Here is a 10639-nt window from a genome sequence, read left to right as displayed (position 1 = left end):
TTAAATGTTACAGTGCCCCCAAGTGTTAGGGTTACAAATAATTTTCCTCTTAAAATACTGTTCTACCTTTAAGAAAAAATATGTAATGTGAAAAAATACTGAGATTCTTCATGTAAAAATACTTTACTACAAATAAAAGTACATGAAGCTGAGAGTGCTTGTGTACTTTCACTTTATTAAACCAGCTCCAGGTCTTAGCTTCACTTCCACAGTCTGTAAACGCCAAGAGCGATGGCGAGACACGAGAACACGGTCGCTGAGGAGGAACAGGACAAAAATTAGTGACTTAAGTTACTCTGAGTACTCTGATTACTCTGTATGTTACCTGCCAGGTAGGTGACCGTCTCCAGTTTCAGAGACTCCAGCAGAGTTTTGAGTGACGCCACCTGCAGGTCGATCTTCTTGTTGATCTCCATGTTGTCGTTTTCCAGGTCGACTTTCTGAGGAATGAGAGACGAGGAGACGGACGAAGTTCAACCAGCACAGTAGTTTAGAGTTTAACCAAAGTATTTCAGTATAATAGTAATATTACAGTAATGTTACAGTATTACAATCCGGTTGTTTCACCTTGTGGTGGAACTCTGTCGTCGTCTCCATCAGTTTCTTCTCCTGTTCACTGAACTGACACAAAAACACTGAGTTACACTCGTGATGCGTTCACTGACTCGTGGACACGATGCGTTCACTGACTGACTCACCATGTCAGACATCCTGCTGCTCTCCAGGTTGATGTCGAGTTTGGTTTCAGCTCGGACTTTCTGAGTCTCCTCCTGAACAGAAGACGTGTTTCATCAGAACGGGCGTCTGCAGCGTCTCAGCTGATTTATAAAAGAGTTCGTACCTTCAGTCGGTTCCACAGCTGCTCCAGCTCGCGCTTCATTTTCTGTCCAACAAGGGAAAGTGGGTCGATTGTTAGAAAACACACAACAGTGGTGTACAGTGTTGTGTTAACATATGTTACAGTGTGGTTGTACGTGTTGTGTTACTATGATATGTTACAGTGTCGTACATGTTGTGTTACCATATGTTACAGTGTCGTACGTGTTGTGTTACCATATGTTACAGTGTGGTACGTGTTGTGTTACCATATGTTACAGTGTGGTTGTAGTTACATGATATGTTACAGTGTGTGTGTTGTGTTTGTTACCACGTGTTGTGTTACAGTGTGGTTGTATTGTGTTTGTTACCATATGTTACAGTGTGGTTGTACGTGTTGTGTTACTATGATATGTTACAGTGTCGGATGTGTTGTGTTACTATGATATGTTACAGTGTCGTACGTGTTGTGTTACCATATGTTACAGTGTGGTTGTACGTGTTGTGTTACTATGATATGTTACAGTGTCGATTGTTACAGTTGTGTTACTATGATATGTTACAGTGTCGTTATGATATGTACAGTGTCGTACGTGTTGTGTTACCATATGTTACAGTGTGGTTGTACGTGTTGTGTTACTATGATATGTTACAGTGTCGTACGTGTTGTGTTACAGTGTGTTGTACTGTGTTACTATGATATGTTACAGTGTCGTATATGTGTGTTACCATATGTTACAGTGTCGACGTGTTGTATGTTACGTGTGGTTGTATGTGTTGTGTTACCATGGTATGTTACAGTGTGGTTGGGTGTTGTGTTACCACATGTTACAGTGTGGTTGTAGTGTTGTGTTACTATGTATGTTACAGTGTAGTGTGGTTGTACGGTTGTGTTACTAATGTTCAGTGTCGTATATGTTGTGTTACCACATGTTACAGTGTGGTTGTACGTGTTGTGTTACCATATGTTACAGTGTGGTTGTACGTGTTGTGTTACCACATGTTACAGTGTGGTTGTATGGGTTGTGTTACCACATGTTACAGTGTGGTTGTACGTGTTGTGTTACCACATGTTACAGTGTGGTTGTACGGGTTGTGTTACCACATGTTACAGTGTGGTTGTACGTGTTGTGTTACCACATGTTACAGTGTGGTTGTACGGGTTGTGTTACCACATGTTACAGTGTGGTTGTACGGGTTGTGTTACCACATGTTACAGTGTGGTTGTACGGGTTGTGTTACCACATGTTACAGTGTGGTTGTACGGGTTGTGTTACCATGTTTTCAGACCGCAGATTGGCGAACTCGCTCTTCTCCAGGATCACCATGTCCTTCCTGATGGAGTCCAGATGAGCTACGATCTGCTGCACAGCGATTTCCTGAAAGTCACAGGCATGAGAAGATTGACTCTGTACCTGCTCTGACCTCTGACCTCTGACCTGCGTCCTACCTGGTGGGACTTGGTCACCATGTCTCTGTAAACAATGTCCATATTCGCCGTCGTCAGAGTCACCAGAGCTGAGACGATCAACTCGGCCTGACGCTTCTCAAAACCTGAGAACAAAGGTAAACTTCATGTTCATGTGGAGACACATTGACTGTGATCAGCTCCTGTTCTTTCAAAATAAAAGCAGCTGAACTGACTGATTGGCTCTCACTGGATCACTGTGATACATCATCATGATGACATCATTAGGAAGTGATGTCACAACAGTACTGTGATGTACTTCCTGTCAGTGTGTCCTCACCGCTCTGCTCCAGCTCTGTCACCATGGTGTGGGAATCGAACGTGAGCTTTCGCTGCTCCAGAGGCGTCAGTTCCACTTTTCTCAGGTCAAAGGTCAATGTAGGGGCCGTCAAATGGAAATCTGTCTCACACACACACACACACACACACACACACACACACACACACATTATTCTTGAAACTGAACGGTGTGTAAGTCTGACAGGTGCACAGTAATAGATTACTCCAGTACTCCAGGAGAGTCGGACTCACGTCTCCAGGTTCGAAACCTCCACAGGTGGAACCTCCGCAGCGCGTTCATCCCGGAAGCTGCTGTGTTTACAAGTTTGAGCAAAGTGAGAAAAGTTACGATCAGCTGATCGTGGAACAGACCGGAAACACTGTGACGTAACAGGAGACGGTCAGGTGCCCTTCAGGAACACTCGGAATTCTCAACTTCACTGTTCGATCTAATGAGACAGCGTCCTCCAGTGGTTGAAGATATATCTACTCATGTACTGTAGTCAGCCCTTTACAGTTTATCTAGTAGTAGATATACTACAGTTTATCTAGTAGTAGATATACTACAGTTTATCTAGTAGATATACTACAGTTTATCTAGTAGTAGATATACTACAGTTACTACTGTTTATTATCTGAAATACTGTTGTGTTTTATGACGTCACAAACATTTAACAGTTCACAGATTTGAACTGATTCAGATCAATTATAATTTAATGATTAATAAATATAGGTGAAGATAATTGACGAACACAGCAGTAGATGAAGTGACTTGAATTAACGACACATCAGGTGCGACATTAATGCATCAATAATTATGATCACAGTTCAATAACATGATATAATGACATATATTGATTAACAATAATGTATTTCAATACTTAACCCTTCTCTTAACGTTCAGTGTCAAAATAAACTGTGACCCCCCAGCGGATCTATTGTCCCTGTCCTGCACGGAGCTGTCAATAAAGTTGTTTTGAAAGTGAACCTTCCGGGTGTCATGGCGGCGGCGGAGTGTGTCAGCGGCCGCTGGTTTCCTGCTTTAGTGTTTGGAGTTTCTCTGATGAAGAGTGTGTTCATCACTTCATAGTGAGTCACACACACACACACACACACACAGACACACACAGACACACACAGAGACAGAGACACAGAGACACACACAGAGACACACACAGAGACAGAGACACACACAGAGACAGATACAGAGACACACACACATACAGACACACAGAGACACAGAGACACACACAGAGACAGACACACACACACACACAGAGACAGAGAGACACACACAGACACAGACACACACACACAGAGACAGATACAGAGACACACACACACACAGACACACACAGAGACAGATACAGAGACACACACACAGACAGAGACACACACACACACACATACAGACACACACAGACAGAGACAGATACAGAGACACACACACACACTGAACAGAGACACAGTGTTTTATTACCGACTAGCATCTGGCTAACTGCTCAAACTAAATCTTTATTTAAATCTCGTGAACAGAGACGTGTGTGTAGATTCTAACACATGTTAGAACTGTGTGTGTGTGTGTGTGTGTGTGTGTGTGTGTGTGTGTGTGTCAGTCATTCCACAGACTTTGAGGTGCACAGGAACTGGTTGGCGATCACACACAGTCTCCCCGTGTCCAGGTGGTACTATGAGGTCAGTGGGATTCCTTCATGACTCTGAACTCGTCACCAGCGTGGACGCCTCTTTGTTTATCATGATTTATATCCTGTGGTGTTTTGCAGAACTCGTCTGCGTGGACCCTGGACTACCCGCCGCTGTTCGCCTGGTTCGAGTTCGGCCTCTCTCACGTGGCTCAGCACTTTGACACAAATATGCTGCAGGTGGAGAATCTGAACTACGCCAGCTCGTCCGCGGTTCTGTTTCAGAGGCTGTCGGTTATTTTCACGGACCTGGTTTTTGTCTTCGGTGCCAGAGAGTGAGTAACATGACATCATCTCTGGGTCCTACCCATACATGTGCTAAACCAATCAGGAGTCAGTTCCAGCTGTCAATCCAATGATAAGAACTACCTAAAATGACAGAAACCATCTTTGAGAAACATTTATTTTGACTTTGATGTATGATGTCCATTTGTTGTCCGTGTCCCATCTGCTAACATGGAGCAGTTTTTGATCTATTCTGCAGTCGGCCACCAGGGGGCGATCTGGAGGATTTGTCTTAAATAGAATAAACTGTAACAGTAAGAATTTGAAACATTGATTCTGATTGGCTGTGCCATCGTCCAGGTGCTGCAGGTGCGTTCAGGAGCAGAAAGGCTCTCGGGACGTTCTGAGCCGTCCGTCCTTCGTCCTCGCCGTTCTGCTGCTCTTCAACTTCGGCCTCCTCATCGTCGACCGTATCCTTCAGACGCTGCAGCTCGGCACACGATTCACGTTCTCGCCAATGGTCACAAAACTCTGAGTTTATTCTTAATGGAGACAATGTTTGTTTGTGTTTCCAGGTTTTTATATGTTCAATGTGAAACCTTTAATTTTCAGTTTGTAGAAAAGACACTTTGACCTGACACTCTGTCGTCATGACGACTATAAGGAAACTTCTTTGACGTTTTCTCTCAGACGTTCACTTCCAGTATAACGGCTTCCTGTTTGGTTTCCTGCTGCTGTCGTTGGCCAAACACCTGCAGGTCTGAACGTCACGCTAACAAACACTGTTCATGGTTTTCTGTCATTTCCATCTTTAATATTTTGTTGCATATAGATCATCGTTTCACTTTGTGTTGTTTTTTATGTGGCACAAGTCTCAGCACCTGCAGGGGGCGCTGCTGTTCTCCATCCTGCTCAACCTGAAGCACATCTACCTGTATGTGGCTCCAGCCTACGGCATCTTCCTGCTGAGGAGTTACTGCTTCACCGAGGACAACAAAGGTACGACACACACACACACACACACACACACACACACACACACACACTCCGCTGAACCATAGACTGTAAATTAAGGCGATTCTCTGGATATGAATGCTACACCTCATGACGCCATTTGGACTCAGTCTGAGTAGTAGTGATACACACGCTCAACCAATCAGGAGTCAGTCTCAGCTGTCAATCATCACGTCTCCGCCTGTTTTCATATCATCAAATAACTGATTCAAACCAAACTGATCAGAAACACTTGAACGAACATCAGAGAGAGAAGAACGACCTGAAACGACAGAAACATCTTTACAAACATTTATTTAACGTCTACTTTGATTTTTTTGTTTGGTCCCATCTGCTAACATGGAGGAGGTTCATGACGTATACTGCAGTTAGCCACCAGGGGGCGATCCAGATGATTTGGCTTCACTTCATGTCATGTCGTCCATTTTTATTAAGCATGTACGATCAGGACGTTAAAGAACGACTGAACAGTTTTTGTCGTACAAATAGTAAAGAGCAGTTAGTCTTAGTAAAGGTTACGAACTAGTTTTCACAACATTCAAACTTAAACTGGATTTATTGTTCTTCTCCTCACTTGTGGTTCTGCTGTGACTGGTTGTTGTTTTTCAGACGGTTCTGTGAGGTGGACGAGCTTCAGTCTGCTGCGTCTGATTGGTCTAGGAACCATCGTGGCGAGCGTCTGCGCTCTGTCCTTCGGTCCGTTCATTATGATGGTGAGAGTCTCACAAGCCTCGCTCCCTCTCTCCGTACTCTCTCTGCATTTCATCTGTTTGTGCTCGTCTTCTACGGATAAAACACAAAACGAAGCAGTACCACCAGAAATCATGGAGGGGCAGTGTAGCCAATAGTTCAAGCGAGAACACCAAGAAATTTCACTGTCCACATGTTGCGAACTCAGACAAACACGTTTGCAACGCGGACGCCATCACAGCCTCCTCCACCGCTATCCTGTGCTGCCCTCTAGTGGTGGTATAGTTGAGAAACCGTGCCAACGTAAAGGACTCAAGTGGGCGGTGACGGTCACAACGTTTGAAACAGACAAATCACTTTTTGTACATAAATGAGTCTTAAAGGAACATTTTACTTTGTCGACTTGAAATAAGGGAAGTTTGTATATGACCACGGATATGATTTTGTTGTTGTTACGTGACGTCTGTTCCAGGGTCAGCTGCCGCAGGTCCTGTCTCGTCTCTTCCCCTTCAAGCGGGGCCTCTGCCACGCCTACTGGGCCCCAAACGTCTGGGCCCTCTACAACGTGCTGGACAAGAGCCTGGCGACGCTCGGTGAGACTCCACCTCCTCATTACGTCCTGTCTGATTGGTTCAATCTCTCCCTCTTTTCTCTTTACACTGTTGGATCCAATCAGAAATTCTTTCCCCCCCATGTCTCTGGCCACCGCTGCAGAGGAACCTTCACTGTCCCGTTCATCCATTAAATCCACAGGCGAGGACGGAGGCAAGAAGTCCTTAACGACAGAGAGCAGATTGTCCTGGTGACATCATGTCGAGCTGCTTTTTACTGTCAACTCTGCCACAGGGGGGCGCTGGTGCACATTCAGAGCTATTGGCTGCTGTCATCGACCAATCAACATCCACAACAGTTCCTCTATAGCTACACACATAATGTCTGTCTCACCGGGGATTTAAAACACAGGAGGAAATAAAAGATGTGGGAAATTATTTGAACTAAATGTTTTCAGATGAAGGAAACATTGTTTTATTTCATGCTGTTTGTTTTCAGGCGTTCGTCTGAAGCTGCTGGACGAGACGCAGCTTCCTCGAGCCTCCATGACGGGCGGACTGGTTCAGGAGTTTCAACACTCGGTCCTTCCCTCCGTCTCTCCCTCCGTCACACTCGTCTGCACTCTTCTCTCCATCCTGGTGCGTGAGAACAAATGAACTGAGAGGATTTAAAACAAAGTTTTCATCTGATTCTCAGATTAATTCTACTGTAAGTTCTCAGAGTGTCACTTTTATCTTTTCTTTCTGTCCTCTGCATCTTTGAAGCCGGCGGTAGCGTCCATCTGGTGGCGTCCTCGTGGTGCTCGAGGTTTTCTGCGCTGCCTGCTGCTCTGCGCTCTGGGCTCCTTCATGTTCGGCTGGCACGTCCACGAGAAGGCCGTCCTCCTCGCCATCCTGCCTCTGAGGTCGGCCGCCGACTTATTACCTGAGATATCTCACTGCCTTAGTTTTATTTTGATTTAGTGCAAAGAAATCAGCGAAACAGAATTTCCAGTTAGCTTGGTACGACCCCCGATGAGGGTAATGAGCTCAATCCCCCGGTAGCCATCACATGACCACAGTAGAGCGGTTAGCGTCACCGCCCTAATGAGACGTAAAGAAGGATTCTGATTGGCTGCAGGACGCCAGCCGAGCAGACACAGAGTTAACGAACTGTTACAAACAAATGAATGAAAAATGAAGTCATCGATGTCTCGACCTTCGTTTAAACACGATCTTTTGTGTGTTTTTTCCTCCGTAGCATCCTGGCGGTTGAGAGCAGAGAGGATGCTGGGATCTTCCTGGTTCTGACGACCACAGGTCATTACTCGCTGTTCCCATTGCTCTTCACCCCCGCAGGTAAACGCTGCCGACACGTGGGTCACATGCCATGTCATATTTCAGCTCAGTCAGATTGTGTTTGTTGTGTGATTGTTGTTGTGCCGTGTCAGGTGACGCTGTTTCCTCTTGATTTTTGTCCGACTCTGATCAAACTGATGTCACTTCCTGTTTCAGAGCTGCCAATCAAAGTCGTTCTGATGCTGATTTTTACCATTTACTCTTTCACTGCTCTGAGGAAACTGCACAGGTACACACACACACACACACACACACACACACACACACACACACAGGAACACTCTTACATTTGACTGATCAATCAATCAATCAATTCTGATGTCACAGATTCCATCGTTGAGCTCCTTCAGTAATCAGATTACTTCCTGACTCTGTCCTCTCAGTGGTCAGGGCTCTCTGCTGCGCCCCCTGGAGGTTGTCTACTTGCTCGGTCTGGTTGCTGTGGCAATCGTCTGCGAAGTCCTCTTCCCTCTGTTACCGTGGCAACAGAAGCTTCCCTTTCTCCCCCTGCTGGTGACTTCGGTGTACTGCTCCGTGGGCGTCTGTTACTCCTTCCTGCGTCTGTACGTCAGTCTGCTGAGGCGGGAGAAGTCCAAACAATTGTGAAACGCCGTCATGTACCCGAGAGGTTGCAGGTTAGATCCCCAATACACCTACAAGACACTGACACCCGCTGCTATCCATCAGTCAGAGGAGGCGACGCTCGTATTTACAAAAACACAAAAACTTTTCTTCCTCTGGATTTTGACCAAACATCATCAAAGACGTCTTCACTGGTTAAAGTAACAAACTTCAACATTCACATCAGCTGCAACTCGCACAACGAAACCAAACTGTGTGTGAAGAGGCTTCACTCTGCTTCACCACCGTAAACCTTCTGTAGTCACAAAAACCGCAGCAGAGTGAGACATCTTTTCTCCAGAGGATCACATCAACAGCTCTTCTTCAGTATCTGGATCGAACAGCTGTTACTGTGACGCGTCGGATACAGACTGTCAATCCATTCTGTAGCAGCTGATAATCAATAATAAAGGTCTGTCGCCCCCGTGTGGATGATACGTGACTGGCTGGTCAGGGGTCAGGGGTCAGGGGTCGGTGAAAACTGAAACACACAAACGACTAACAACCGGTGACATCATCTGTACAAACTATGACATCACATCAAGTGAATGAAACGACCTGTCGTCATGTTTTTAATAAAAAGCCACGTGAACCAAAGAGGAAGTGAAACACTGATGATGATGATGATGATGATGATGATATTTTTCTATATTTTCAAATAAAGAAGAAAACTGTCACGTTTGTGTTTGTGATTATTTGTCGTTAGCTGTTTGGTCACTAGCATCCGATGACGTGTTTGAGTCTGAATGATGGTTTGTTTAGTTCGATGTCTCCAATCAAAGTTCAAATTAAAGACACAGTTGGTTTAAAAACTTTATTGATAAGGCAACACAAGACATGATGAGTTAGAATGAACTATTGCACAATAAGAAGTGTTAGCGTCGATGCTAACCTGCAGGTCAGATGCACAGATTGTAAATAAAGATGGACGACATATTGGGTCCTGAAAAAGTGAAGCCAAAGCATCTAGATCGCCCCCTGGTGTCTGGTGGCAGTATTGGTTATAAACCCCTCCTCCTCCATCTTTACTTTGGGTCATTGATTTACAATCTATGCTCAGATCTGACCGTATTGTAACTATTATCAGTTTAGCAGCTTGAAGGACAAAGTGGCCTCGTCTCGTTTCCTCATCTGTTCCATTAAGTGCGAGTTCTTCATCAGTGTTGACTCCGCAGACGTTCATACGCTCCGCTCCATCGTCCCAATTCTGTCTCCCTCGTCATTGGATAAAAGTAAAAAGGTCCAAACACTCAAATCTTTCCTTTAACTTTAGAATAAGAGACCAGTCACAAACTTAAAATCCAACAAATGACAGATGAACGTTTTATTTCCGAGGCAGCCAGCGGAGGCTCCACCAACACGTTAGAGCTGCTGGTTGGGGGAATTTCTTCAGACACAAAGTTTTAACTTCAGCTTTAAACCTGGAAATCTTGGTTGAGTTTGACGACGTTAGGTTTTAACTAAATGTTGAACTTTTATTTTTACAACTAACTGAGTTTATTTCATTGTCAGACCTGAAACCATTCACCTAATAATTCAGTTCTTTGTTAGGGCTCCCCTGGGCTGACCTGGTGACCTGGGTTATCCTGGGCTATCCTGGGTTATCCTGGTTTGGCCTGATTCCAGAGCAGGTTGTTGAGGATTATTCTGCCCTTGACTTCTCATCTCTGGAAACCAGAGATGAGAAGAGAATTTTCTGACTACATGTTTAAAATGTAGTAAATTATAAAATGCAAGATCTACAGTTTGTGTGTTTGAGGTTTTGTTCCTCCTCCTTCAGGCGGCTGCTGCTCGGTCTTTAGATATAAACCTGTGTGGGGCTGAAACTGTCTGTAAATCTGCTCCATTACGGCTCAGGCTGCTGAACCTTTTACAGCATTAAGAGGATCAGAGCCGACTCCCAGCATGCTCTGTTCTTCACTGTGAGAAACTCC

General features: G+C 44.9%; 2 protein-coding genes across 3 annotated transcripts; one reads left to right on the top strand and one right to left on the bottom strand.

Annotated features, from left to right (window-relative positions):
- Window positions 1-155: 155 nt before the first annotated feature.
- On the bottom strand, window positions 156-2977 carry ccdc90b (coiled-coil domain containing 90B). Its single transcript, XM_047343383.1, has 9 exons — window positions 2816-2977; window positions 2565-2684; window positions 2267-2370; window positions 2094-2195; window positions 842-883; window positions 699-770; window positions 568-621; window positions 326-440; window positions 156-256 (listed from the first exon to the last, which is right to left on the bottom strand). The coding sequence occupies exons 1-9, from the start codon at window positions 2862-2864 to the stop codon at window positions 201-203; spliced, it is 714 nt and encodes a 237-aa protein (XP_047199339.1). The 5' UTR covers window positions 2865-2977; the 3' UTR covers window positions 156-200.
- A 546-nt stretch (window positions 2978-3523) lies between these two features.
- On the top strand, window positions 3524-9382 carry alg8 (ALG8 alpha-1,3-glucosyltransferase). Of its 2 annotated transcripts, none has more exons than XM_047343668.1 (13): window positions 3524-3652; window positions 4180-4258; window positions 4348-4541; window positions 4852-4961; window positions 5182-5249; window positions 5364-5490; window positions 6115-6218; window positions 6668-6788; window positions 7246-7385; window positions 7512-7651; window positions 7987-8084; window positions 8241-8313; window positions 8468-9382. In XM_047343668.1, exons 1-13 carry the CDS (start codon window positions 3564-3566, stop codon window positions 8688-8690), a joined length of 1566 nt encoding a protein of 521 aa, XP_047199624.1. In that variant the 5' UTR covers window positions 3524-3563; the 3' UTR covers window positions 8691-9382. The 2 variants fall into 2 exon arrangements, with proteins under 2 accessions (XP_047199624.1, XP_047199625.1); XM_047343669.1 differs by having other exon boundaries at window positions 3547-3652; window positions 4131-4258.
- The last annotated feature ends 1257 nt before the right edge of the window (window positions 9383-10639 follow it).

The sequence above is a fragment of the Hippoglossus stenolepis genome, chromosome 15 (genome assembly GCF_022539355.2).
Source record: "Hippoglossus stenolepis isolate QCI-W04-F060 chromosome 15, HSTE1.2, whole genome shotgun sequence".
Classification (NCBI taxonomy): Eukaryota; Metazoa; Chordata; class Actinopteri; order Pleuronectiformes; family Pleuronectidae; genus Hippoglossus; species Hippoglossus stenolepis.
Note: the sequence above shows the minus strand (reverse complement) of the source record. Positions and strands in the feature narration are given on the sequence as shown.

Coding starts and splice junctions, on each gene's coding strand:
- ccdc90b (XM_047343383.1), bottom strand. CDS start 2,864: ATGAACGCGCTGCGGAGGTTCCACCTGTGGAGGTTTCGAACCTGGAGA. Junction 2,196..2,266: donor TGGTGACCAAGTCCCACCAG/GTAGGACGCAGG, acceptor TGTGACTTTCAG/GAAATCGCTGTGCAGCAGAT. Junction 771..841: donor AGCTGTGGAACCGACTGAAG/GTACGAACTCTT, acceptor TCTTCTGTTCAG/GAGGAGACTCAGAAAGTCCG.
- alg8 (XM_047343668.1), top strand. CDS start 3,564: ATGGCGGCGGCGGAGTGTGTCAGCGGCCGCTGGTTTCCTGCTTTAGTG. Junction 4,542..4,851: donor TTTGTCTTCGGTGCCAGAGA/GTGAGTAACATG, acceptor GCCATCGTCCAG/GTGCTGCAGGTGCGTTCAGG. Junction 5,491..6,114: donor CTTCACCGAGGACAACAAAG/GTACGACACACA, acceptor GTTGTTTTTCAG/ACGGTTCTGTGAGGTGGACG.